The 12,279-nt window shown below is 51.6% G+C and overlaps 1 protein-coding gene across 6 annotated transcripts in view; it reads left to right on the forward strand.

The window, feature by feature from the left end:
• ADCY3 (adenylate cyclase 3) overlaps nucleotides 1-12,261 on the forward strand; it is a gene marked incomplete at its 3' end in the record, with an annotated part of 89,809 nt that extends 77,548 nt beyond the window's left edge. For 3 of the 6 annotated variants that reach the window (XM_082427441.1, XM_082427439.1, XM_082427440.1), the window contains exons 12-21: nucleotides 1,201-1,288; nucleotides 2,129-2,245; nucleotides 4,072-4,331; nucleotides 4,622-4,687; nucleotides 6,195-6,276; nucleotides 7,278-7,436; nucleotides 7,961-8,107; nucleotides 8,682-8,801; nucleotides 10,604-10,724; nucleotides 11,364-12,072. In XM_082427441.1, the coding sequence (XP_082283567.1) occupies nucleotides 1,201-1,288; nucleotides 2,129-2,245; nucleotides 4,072-4,331; nucleotides 4,622-4,687; nucleotides 6,195-6,276; nucleotides 7,278-7,436; nucleotides 7,961-8,107; nucleotides 8,682-8,801; nucleotides 10,604-10,724; nucleotides 11,364-11,704 (1,501 nt within the window). The other 3 variants (XM_082427443.1, XM_082427442.1, XR_014254219.1) reach the window with 3 other exon arrangements.
• Between the last annotated feature and the right edge of the window lie 18 nt (nucleotides 12,262-12,279).

The raw sequence follows: 12,279 nt of genomic DNA on the forward strand, positions 1-12,279 counted from the left end.
TCAGCTGGAGCCTGACGCAGGGGCGCAGGCTCTGTTCCTTGCCCCCCATCCCCCAGAGCAGCCCCTGGGAATGCTGGGACTGCGTCCTGGACCCCCTTCCTTCTCTCTGCTCCTGGGTCCTAGAATAGCACTAGCGTCAAAGTGGGGGTCACACCAGGGTTGAGAAAACTGAGGGAGGAAGGGTCCGGGGGGATGGAGACCTTGGCTGGATGGGTCTGAGTGGCTCTGGGACAAGGAGACAGGATGGGGACGCTCCTCAATCTCGGTCACCACGGCCCGTCGGCTCCCTTTCTTGGCTCTTGTTATAAAAGACAGATTTCAGGCTCTGGGTGCAGACTGGTCTCTCTCGCAGCAGCAGGTCCTCTGGGGCAAGGCAGGGTGTTCTGGAATCCTTGCCCCATCTGCTGAAGCCCAGCTGAAGGACAGCTGCCCCCTCCCTCCCTCCCTCCGTTTCTCCCCGAGGCCGATCAGCCTCTCCCTCCAGCTCAGGGATTCCCCGCCAGAAAGGAGGGGGTGTGGAGCCCTCTTCTGATCACAGTTTGGGGAACTTAAAGAGGCTTGGACTGGTCACAAGGTCCTAGGTTCTGGACTCGGCTTGCTCACTTATTTCTTCTGTGGCCTTGGGCACGTCACTAAGGGTTCCTGGAGCATCAGTTTATTCATCTGTAAAGTGAAAGATGATGATGATGATGATCTGAAGATAATAAAACCTGCCCTCACTAACTCAGAATTGTTGTGAGGACCAAATTCATTCATTCACTTCACAAATAGTTGCTGCCTACTTTGTGCCTGGGGCTAAGGTCTAGGGATACAGCGGTGAACGCTGTAACCCTCAGCAGCCCTCGGCAATAAGCGGCTCTGTTCTGCGCTCTCCCCTTTCATCATTGCGACACGGCAGAATGCTTGTTCCTAAGAATCCCTTCCCCGGTTTTACTAGGCTCTGCCCAGGGCATCTGTGAGTCTGTCCTTCTTTAAGAAATGTCCCAAAGAACAGTTACAGCTGGGGGGGGGGGGTCCCACGTCCCCAGGCCCTGCACACAGCCGGCAGCACCTCCCTGGCATCACGTGGAACTTTTCGGGTAGAGGCTTGTGCCTTGCTTAGGGGGCCTGCCCTCTGCCTCCCTTCCTTTCCTCTCCGGCCCCTGACCCAGCCCACTGCTCCCTCTGGTCCTCTCCCGAGTTGTTTCCTCTCTCTTACAGGCTGATGACAAACTACGTGACCTTTGTGATTGGCGAGGTCCTGCTCCTGCTCCTGACCGTCTGCTCGCTGGCTGCCATCTTTCCTCGGGTAAGAAGCACTTTTCCTTTTGGCTCAGAGCCGTCTGGAAGTGAGCATCACTCCCTGTGAAAGTGGGTATTGATGGAGTTGTGTCCTGTCAGATCCTGACAAGTAGAGGACTTCCGCTGGGGTGGCTCAGGCACTTATCCATGCATTCATTACACACTTCTTCATCATCGGCCCTGCACCCACTTTGGGCCAGGCCGCGGGGCGCACGTGGGTGAGTGAGCCAGAGTCTACGTAAATGGGAACCTGTGTAGAAAAGCAGTGGAGGCCCAGCTAGAAGGTGGAATGGCTCCAGTTGTGAAGGACCCTGAAAGCCACATGCAGGGATTGAGACTTTCACCTATAAGCACTGGGTGCCAGGCAGAGTTTTTGATCAGAAAAAAAAAGGGAAAAGCAGCATTTTAGGAAAATTAATCTGGCAGGTGGCTTGTGAGTAACTTGGGGGATTTAGGTACACTGACCCAGGGAAAGCAGGAGTAGCCAGGCAAAGACGGCCGGCCCTGAAAATTCTCCCCTAACGTGGCTTTGCCGCCCAGAGACAGTGAGTGGACTGCTGCTGGTGGTGCTGCCCACAGGCTCAGGCCGGTCGCCGAGCAGCTCTGGGAAGGGCTCTGATATCTGGCAGCCATGGTGTGTCACCTGCACATCGAGCAGGACTGACAGACAGAGCCGGGATCCGCACGCCTTCTCAGTTCTGCCGCAGCCAGGCTTTGGTTGACGCACAAACGCGGCACTACTTTCCAGGTTCCTGGGAAGTATGGGGGCAAGCAGAGTGGTTAGCAGTCATGTTTACAGGGGGGAAGGCTGTCAAGACACAAGGCCCTGGAAATTCCATCCTTCTAGGCCTTTCCTAAGAAGATCGTGGCCTTCTCAACTTGGATCGACCGGACGCGCTGGGCCAGGAACACCTGGGCCATGCTGGCCATCTTCATTCTGGTCATGGCGAACGTCGTGGACATGGTGAGCCCCTGCTGTCCTGTTGAAGGGACGCCCACTCTCAGAGGAGGCTTCTGGATTAGCCTGCATGAGCAGTTGCCAGCCCATTTCCCCACCCCCAATAGACACAGGTTTGGAGTGGCACTTAGGTTCCTAAACGATCATCCTGGCCAAACGGCGGGGTCTTCTCCCCAGGATGCCTCTGAGACTGCCTTGTCTTGCCCAGTTCCTCACTCTCCCCGGGTCCAGGAGCCCAGCGCCAGCCACCAGCTCCTTTCTGGGTGGTTTACATACGTTGTCTCATTTAATCTCTATACCAATCCCGAGAGGTTGGTATCATCTGTAGTTTCATGTGAAAATATGATGCTCAGAGAGGTTAAATCACTTGTTTTAGGTCACACAGCGCCAGTAAGTAACAGAGTGGAGAATTGAAGCAGTTCTAAATCCCCGTCCTGTGTTTTCTCTCTCCGTGTCTCACTGTTCAGGGGCCCCAGTACTCCTAGGCTTTCTGTGTATCTTAAGTATTCCCTGCAGTGGGGCTAGCATCAGGCGTCCATCAGGACGAGGGAGGTAAACCGGCTCCACCAGAGGAGCGCTCCTGTTTGGCCTTCATCCATTTGAACAAGGCCGCACCTTCCAGAGGTGGGTCACTGGGACGGCAGTTTCACTGCGCCCAGATGGCTAGCGGTAGACAAAATCCTCTGCTCTGCTGCCCTCAGTTCATGCGGGTCCCGTGAGGGGGCAGCAGCGGCTTTCTTGGGGAGGAGGGATGGCAGAGGGAAGCCACCAGCCAGTTCCTGAGCACTGGGCACTTGGAGCTGTCACCGGTGCTCTCTGGTCAGGCCTCCCAGCTCCCTCCAATGTTGGTAGTACTGTACTAGGTACACTCTCTTAGAGTCCTGCTTTTTGCAAATATAATGTTATATTATTTGCTTTATTATCTTTAACAATTGAAGCATGGGAGAAAAGTCAACATGGAGACTTATTCTGGTAGTAGTGTACCTGAGAAGCCCTAGGGCCAATTGATCCAAAGTCCAACAGGAATGGAGTTAGGAGCTCCAGAACCTGACACGCCCAGGGGTTGCTGGTGGCCACAGGGCAGGGAAGAAAAGGCTTGGGCCCCTTGCGTGTCAGGACACCCCCCTGGAGCCTGGTGCCGAGGTCTGGGGGCCACTGTTTGACAGGGTCATGGACACTGGCAGGACGTCTGGAAGTCCTGTGGAGGGGAGAAAAACTAGGGAGGTGTGAAACTTTCCACGTGCTAGACTCACATGCTGAGAGCCTCCCCAAAGCCAGACAAGCGCCAGTGGGTGAAAATGAAGAAAAGTAGGTTTGATTCGGTTTATGGATGCACTTTCCATTGACCGCATCTGCCCAGTAGTGGGACCAGCGACCAGACTCCAGAAATGAAGGGTCTGAGTGGAGTCTGGCTGCCATTGCAGTGAAGCCATGTGGGGCCGCCTGGCTGGCTCACGGCCCCTCTGGAAGCAACAGAGTGCTGTGGGCAAGTGCACGTTGGGTTTGAAACCTAACGCGCGGACTCCTGGTTCTGGCTTTGCTGCTTGCTAATTGCACCACTTTGGGCAAGGGCGGCCTCTCCGAATTTTCCCTATGATGGTGGCAGCACTAAAATAGTCAGAGAATTTTCATGATCCTCAGAGGAGATGATGGTAAAGCTCTTAGCAGGAATTAACTGACTTCTGTATTACTGTCCCCTGGTAAATTTTTCTTCTTTCTCGGTGTTTCTGAGGGAGCCGTGGGAAGTGGCAGGTGCCACAGCCCCGCCTTCTCTGACCAGTGTCTGCTGTCCCCTTGCACCCCACGCTCTCCCCTACGGTCCTGGCCTCCAGCTTAGCTGTCTCCAGTACTACATGGGACCTACCAACAGCACCTCAGTGGTGCAGATAGAGGACGGCTGCGTGGAGAACCCCAAGTATTACAACTATGTCGCTGTGCTGTCCCTCATCGCCACCATCATGCTGGTGCAGGTCAGCCACATGGTCAAGCTGACACTCATGCTGCTCATCGCAGGGGCTGTGGCCGTCATCAACATCTACGCCTGGCGCCCCATCTTTGATGAATACGACCGCAGACGCTTCCAGGAACACGAGTAAGATGAAGCCTGTTTGGGGATCTGCAGTCTCCTTCCTCCCACCCCCCAGGCCCCGTTTCAAGGTCGTGGGTCTGCACTGAGCTGGCCGTCTGTCTCTAGGGCTCATCCACGGCTTGTATGGGAATCAGGGTTTGGTTTCTCACAGACGGGCCACTGGTTGGCTGTGATCCCAGGACACATCCTTCCCCTTCTTGAGGAGTTGAAGACCTGGGTCACCTCAGTGTCTGGCTGGGCACCAGTCTCTTGTACCCGATGGGGCCTGAGTGTGCTATTATCTGTCCCAACAGCTTTCCGATGGTGGCCTTAGAGAAGATGCAGGTACTTTCCAGCCCTGGGCTCAATGGCACTGACAGGTAAGGGTGACCGCTTTCCCGTCCTGGTCTGTGTTTTCAGCCCCTTTCTTCTAGAGGCAGGGAATACAACAGGCCAAAGCCCCATGGTCTCATCCTTCCAGAGGCACGTGACGTGGGATATTCAAGCCGGAGAAGCGAGTGTGTGTTTCTGTAGGAGACTGCAGCAGATTTTAGTGCTAATCTGGCCACGCTGGCCTCTCCTGAGTCAAAGAGAGCGAGGCCTGGCGAGCAGCGTGGTTTAGAGGGTGGGATAAAGAGCCGGCTGGGCTGAGGTGAAAAGAGGAGCAGCCAGATGGAAGATAGCTGCACTTACCGGCCGGCAGAACAGACAGCAGAAACAGGAGGAGGAAGGAACACTGTTGCATGCAAACTAGGAGACCTGGATTCCTAACCCTGCCGCAGTGCTTCTCTGTGGGGCCTCAGGCAGGCCACTTTTCCTGAGTCTCAGTTTTCATCTCTTGAAGAGGATATCAGACTAGAAGTTCTTCAAGGTCCCTTCTAGCTCTAAAGTTTTAGAATTGTATGATTCAGTGACTTGACTAGACTTCTAAGTAAGTTTAAAAAAAAAAAAAAAAGATTACCTAACAGAAGGTGGGTAGAAGACTTGAAGAGCGTTTCACAAAAGAAGAAATCTAAATGGGCACTAATAAATGAAAGGCATTCAGGTAACCGAGGTCATGCAAATTAAGACCACTGTGAAAGACCATCACATCCCTACCAGTTTGGCGAAAATTAAGAAGTCTGATCACATCATGTATAATAATGGTAACGCATACATTCCTGGTGGGAGTATAAACTGGTACAACCATTTTAGAAAACAATTTGGAGTTAATTAGTACAGTTGAAAATAGACCTATGACCCAGCAATTCCACAGCTACGTGTACACCTTAGAGAAACGAATGCACATATATATGTCCCAGGATACATGTACAAGAATGTCCACAGTTGCACTGTTTATAATAGCCACACACACCTACAAACATCCAAAACAAATGAGAATGACCCAAATGACATCCACAATGAACAGATATATAAATCGTGGTATATTCATATAATAGAATACTGTACAGTAATGGAAATGATGTACAGCTCCACACAAAAATATGGCTGACAGTTATACAAAAGCATGGTGGAACTGTGCCCTCATCCCATCACTGAGATGTTAGTCTCTCCCGTCTCCAGATTCCTAGATGGTTGCAGCTACCTCTGTGATCAGTCAGGTGATGCAGTGTTTATTCAACATCTGGGGAGCATCCCCGAAGGCCTGATGTGGATTCCAAGTGCAGCCGGGAGGAGCCAGGAGTTGGTTGGCTGTTAAGACAAAACCCCAATGATTTCAGAAAGCTTTACTGCCCAGTGGGCATCTGGACTTGATGCGAAGGCGATTAAGCTGCTGAGAAAAGTTTCTGGGTGACAGGAAACAGCACAGCCAGATTAGAGGGAATAAAACTCCCTTGTCAGAGGGCAGCACGGTGCCCTTCAGCTGAATTACTCTTGGCCCTACAGGCTGCCCCTGGTGCCTTCTAAATGCTCCATGACGGTGATGATCTTTGTCATGATGCTGAGCTTTTACTACTTCTCCCGCCACGTGAGTGCCTGCACACCCTACTCTTCTGCGCGGACCTGTCGGGGCCTCTGGAGAAGCAGCCCCAGGACCTAGGAACCCAAGCTCCTGGGGAATGCTGGTTCCCTTACCCCACATGGCATGTGACCCTGGTCAGGCCACCACCTCTGCCAGTTTCTGGTTTCTTCCTCAGTAGTACAGGAGCAACAGTTCTCACCTCTTCCTTCTGACCTCCTGCGGGAAACTGAAGGAAGCCTGGGGGAGGGGCACAAAAGCCTGGATAAAATCTCTATTCCCTAGGCCAGGGGCTCAGGGATCTCCACTCACGCTGGCTCTGGGGGTCACTAACACGCTGACTACGGAGCCGGAAAATAAAGGGAAAGAAGCTGATGAAGTTTTTGTTTGGTTAAAAAGAAAAAGAGGAAGAGAGGGAACGAAGTACCCTCGTGAGGGACTTACTTCCCTGTTAACTCAGGTGCCACCCAGTGGCTTGTCGGGGAACTACAGCCATCCCCAGCCACTTCTTGACCAAATGGAGCCTGCTGGAAATGGGGACGACTCCTCCCTGGGTTAGGAGATCCCACTGCTGCCACCACCCACAGGGCAGACCTGTAGCTAAAATTAGGTCCCAGGACGCCCCACACATCCAGAATACCTCTCACATCCTCCTGTAACCACAGGGGCTGGGATCCTCACTGCACCTGTAGGGTGGCCTTTTTGATGAGGTGAATCTTTCTGGGTCTCATTTCCCTTGCCATCTAGCCGTTTTCCTTTCAGTTTTTCCATGTTGGAACTTATCAAGTTCCCATTTTTCATCTTCCCATCAAATGGCCAGCTTTTTCTTTCTTTTCTTTTCTTTTTTTTTTTGGGCTGTGCTGAACAGCTTGTGGGATCTTAGTTCCCCAACCAGGGATTGAACCCGGGACACGGCAGTGAAAGCACCGAGACCTAACCACTGGGCCAGGAGGGAATTCCCTCAGATGGCCAGCTTAGAGCTCACACCTTACCTATGTCTGTGTCCGTAGGTGGAGAAGCTGGCACGGACACTGTTCTTATGGAAGATTGAGGTCCACGACCAGAAGGAACGTGTCTATGAAATGAGACGCTGGAACGAGGCCTTGGTCACTAACATGTTGCCTGAGCACGTGGCACGCCATTTTCTGGGGTCCAAGAAGAGAGACGAGGTGAGGGGTGGCCCTGTGCTGGAGCCACGAGCCTGTGTGTCATCTTCTGGCTTTCTGTCTTCTTATGACATGGCCTGGGGGCCCAGGTAGGGCTGGACCTACCCAGCACCACAATACTAGAAGCAAAAGAAGAATTTCACAGGCTTTTGGTAAAGGGCACTGCCATAGACATTGCTTCCATGGGCCACACACCTCTGGGAGGCCCATTTCAGAAGCCAAGGCCTTGGTGGAGCCCACCTTTCTGTCGACTGTGATCATCTCAGGCTGGTTCTCATGCCTCACTTCCCAGCTCCACCCCACCCTCTTCTCAGAGCTGGAGCTGTTGCAGGGACTAGTGAAGCTCTTTTTTAGTTATTAAATGTTGTGATGAGCTACCTTCTAATAATTCAAAGTTGGGATAGTCTGGGAGACGTGTGTGTCCAAAAAGCTGAGTGCACATGTCATGGGTATGGAAGACAGATTCATTGCTATAGCACATTATTCACTTAGACTTTTTTGAGCACTTTGGCCCCGCCTCTTTTTAGGAGCTCTACAGTCAGTCTTATGATGAGATTGGAGTCATGTTTGCCTCCCTGCCCAACTTTGCTGACTTCTACACAGAGGAGAGCATCAATAACGGTGGCATTGAGTGTCTGCGCTTCCTCAATGAGATCATCTCAGATTTTGACTCTGTGAGTGACCATCCTGCGCCCCCCTTCTCCTGCCACAGAGCCAGCTCTTCCAGATTGCAGCCCAGGAAAGACTGCAGAAGTCCGAGAGAAGTTAGAGAGTTACTCTGGCTGCTGTGTTTCCCCATAAAAGCCCCTCCGCATAACGGAGGGGCTTCTGCAGCCATCTGAAGATGTTGGGTCCAGGTGAGAGCCTGGGAAATCACCTACAAGTTCACAGAAGGTCTGGCCAAAACAGGATCCTGAGGCCCCTCTGATTCCTCCTACCCTCAAATTCAGATTCAGTAGACATTTATCAGGTAACTTGTATACCAGGGGAAATGCTTTTACATAGATGCTCACCCACCCTAGGAGACTGGCACTTTAATCCCAGTGTTAAGGTGGTAGAAACTGAGGCGCAGAATATCAGGACGTTGGCCCAGGATCATGTGGCAGATGTCGGCTGAATGACGCTGTTATAGGAAGACATCTTAGCTGTCTCGTGGGCTTGTTGTAAACGGGCAAATCTGTCATTTAGTTGTGGCTCATTCTCTCCCTTGACTGCTGACAGTTCTCTCTTCCTTACTACTGGCCTCAGCTCCTGGACAATCCCAAGTTTCGGGTCATCACCAAGATCAAAACTATTGGCAGCACCTACATGGCAGCTTCAGGAGTCACCCCAGATGTCAACACCAACGGCTTTACCAGCTCCAACAAGGTAGCTAACCAGCTCAATGTCTAGAAGAGATGGGGCAAGAGAGAGGCAGCCTACACGTAGCACGTGGGAAACCACGTCATAATAAAAGTAGCTGCCATTGAGTACTGTTGTGCAAAGGGGTCACAGACACACACCCACTAACACCACGTGGTGCAAATATAAAACCAGGTTTACGAGTTTAATAAGCAGAGAGAGGGGAACACACATGGCCCCCCACTGTCCCACAGCTTAGGCCGGGCATGAGATGGTTTATGTAACTGTGGCCATACCCTCTATTTTTTTTTTAATTTATTTTATTGAAGTATAGTTGATTTACAATGTTAATTTCTACCATACAGCAAAATGATTGTTACACACATATACATACATTCTTTTTCATATTCTTTTCCATTATGGTTTATTACAGGATATTGAATATAGTTCTCTGTGCTTTACAGTAGGACCTTGTTTAACCATTCTCTATATAATCGTTGGTATCTGCTAATCCCAAACTCCCAGTCCCTCCCTCCCCCACCCCCACCCTCCTTGGCAACCACAAGTCTGCTCTCTACATCCATGAGCCTGTTTCTGTTTCATAGATAAGTTGATTTGTATCATATAGCTTCCACATATAAGTGATATCATATGGTATTTGTCTTCCTGGCTTACTTCACTTAGCATGGTAATCTCTAGGTCCATTCATGTTGCTGCAAATGGCATTATTTCACTCTTTTATGGCTAATATTCCATTGTATATATGTACCACATCTTCTTTATCCATTCATCTGTTGATGGACATTTAGTTTCCATGTCTTGGCCATTGTGAATAGCGCTACAGTGAACATTGGGGTACATGTATCTTTTCAAATTAAAGCTTCCTCCAGATACATGCCTAGGAATAGGACTGGAGGCTCATAGAGCAGCTCTATTTTTAGCTTTTTGAGGACCCTCCATAGTGGCTGTGTCAATTTCCATTCCCGCCCGCAGCGCAGGAGGCTCCCTTTCCTCCACACCCTCTCCAGCATGTTATTTGTAGACTTTTTGATGATGGCCATTCTGACTGGTGTGAGGTGATACCTCATGGTAGTTTTGATTTGCATTTCTCTAATAATTAGCAATGTTGAGCATCTTTTCATGTGCCTGTGGCCATGCCCTCTTAATGCTCTACACTTTCCTAAGAACCAGGGAGCAGAAACTATCTACACAGTTATGGAACAGTGAAGACGTCCGGGCTGGGGAAATGGTTTTGTTAGGAGAGGGAAGTCGTCAGCGCTCACTGGCTGACAGACTATTCTCCTGTTAGCTCAGCCCTGGGAGGCCAGCTGTGCTTAGCGCCAGAGGGAGAGGAAATGAACTGTGGGGACCCTGGTCCCAAGGGCTGTTCTTAAAACATTACCCTAGTTTATCTCACAACTGTGCTGTACAATGTAAGTCCTACTGCCATCTCCACTTTATGGATGAGGTTAAAGAAACACATCTAGAATGGTCATCACCCTCAAGTGCTTACAGTCTACTTGAAGAAACAAAATGAGGACAACGATACAAAATTCAAAGGCCAGGTTCAGACAGGGTGGTGACATGACCCTGCCAGATGCATAGCAGACAGCAGCTGGGCTGGGAAGGATTTGCCTTCCCCACCACCTCTGCCCATCCTTGCCCTGGACCCAGAGGGACCCAAGTGAGCTGTCACAGTGACAGGTCAGAGCTAAAGAGGTCCCTGGCTCCCCTGTGGGAAGAAATGCAGAACAAGGCCTGTCACTAGCAGGTGAAGGGCAGGCAGGCGCCCGGCTGGCCCTGGCGCTCACGGTTGCTTTCTCGTGCAGGAGAAGTCAGACAAGGAGCGCTGGCAGCACCTGGCGGATCTGGCCGACTTCGCGCTCGCCATGAAAGACACGCTCACCAATATCAACAACCAGTCCTTCAACAACTTCATGTTGCGCATTGGTAAGGCCTCTCGGCTCGCCCACTCCTGCCGTGCTCCCCCTGGTGCAGGGGGCTCGGCAAATCAGGGAGGACGGGGCTTAGAAAGACCCTAGGCGTTTTGGCTGGGGAGGGTCATACTCATTGAGCTGGAAGGGACCTTAAGGGTCTTCAGGTTGATGATCAAACCGAAAGTGCGATGAAATGGTCAGCCATCCCTGTCCCATGCTGTTTGCGATGATGGCCTTCCTTCTGAATCCACCTGGGACTTGAGTTTGTCTACCTTTCCAGGGACTCTTCTGTGCCTGAGGCGCTTGTTCACCTCAGTCCAGCCTGTTAGGATTCATGTCACCTGCCACCCACTACTGGGAAGGGGGTCTCGATCCTGGGCAGGGTCACAGGAGACTTGAAGTACCAGGTGTGTCAAGAGAGAAACTGGCAACTTCTGTACTAAATGAGTTAGTATATTGGGGTGGCTGACATTTACTGAGCACAGAGTGAGGAGGGTGAGTAGGACACGTGATTTCTGTCCTCTGGTAACTTAGGCTTGACGAGATGTTACATAACTAGGAGCTTTGTGGTTGGAGCCAGGTGGCAAATTCCGTGAGAAGAGTTGGTGGCTTCTGAGATGGGGCTGTGCTGAATTTTGTGCCTCTACCTCAGGCATGAACAAAGGAGGGGTACTGGCTGGCGTCATCGGAGCCCGGAAGCCACACTATGACATCTGGGGCAATACAGTCAACGTAGCCAGCAGGATGGAGTCCACAGGGGTCATGGGCAACATTCAGGTACGTCCAGCAACAGAGCCGACCGTGTGCTCAGATCCAGGGAGTGGAATCGGGATAATGCATGTTTTGCAGGGCACTACTGCCTCCTTTCTGTTGGCCCAGAACATTAAAGTTGGCAATGCTGAGATCAAGGGCAAGGGTGGGAAGAGATGCCTCAGTAAAACGGAGAAAATACTTCAACCCCATTTGCAAAATGTAGGTTTAAGTTCTAGATAAGGATGTCCTGCCTCTTGGTGTGAACCAACCAGTTGACACCCTGGGCCTCCAACAGCTCCCCCCAAAACCACCCTGACCTGTATCACTGGCTCTGGTAGGAAAGCTCCACAAGAAGGGCAAAGGGGACAGAAAAGCAGGCATACAAGTTGCCAAACAAGGTGACCTGTGGCTGACCTCCTAGGAGAGTGAGCACAAAGGTTACCTTTGGGAGAGGGGCGGGCCAGGCAAACCCCACCGCCCCAACCGGTACACAGGCTGGAAGGGGCAGGGGAAGAGCGCTGTAAGCCTGTGGATGGGGACCCTGCGTGGGTACCACCGGGCCCCTCAGCCCAGGTTCACTCTCTAAGCCCAAGCTCTCGGTTCTCCCTCTACAGGTGGTGGAAGAAACTCAAGTCATCCTTCGAGAGTACGGCTTCCGCTTTGTGAGGAGAGGGCCCATCTTTGTGAAAGGGAAGGGGGAGCTGCTAACCTTCTTCTTGAAGGGGCGAGAGAAGCCAGCCACGTTCCCTAATGGCTCCTCGGTTACACTGCCCCACCAGGTAGTAGACAACTCCTGAATGGCCTCGAACGCCACG

This window comes from Balaenoptera physalus (genome assembly GCF_965194825.1).
Source record: "Balaenoptera physalus genome assembly, chromosome: 15".
In the NCBI taxonomy this organism is placed as follows: domain Eukaryota; kingdom Metazoa; phylum Chordata; class Mammalia; order Artiodactyla; family Balaenopteridae; genus Balaenoptera; species Balaenoptera physalus.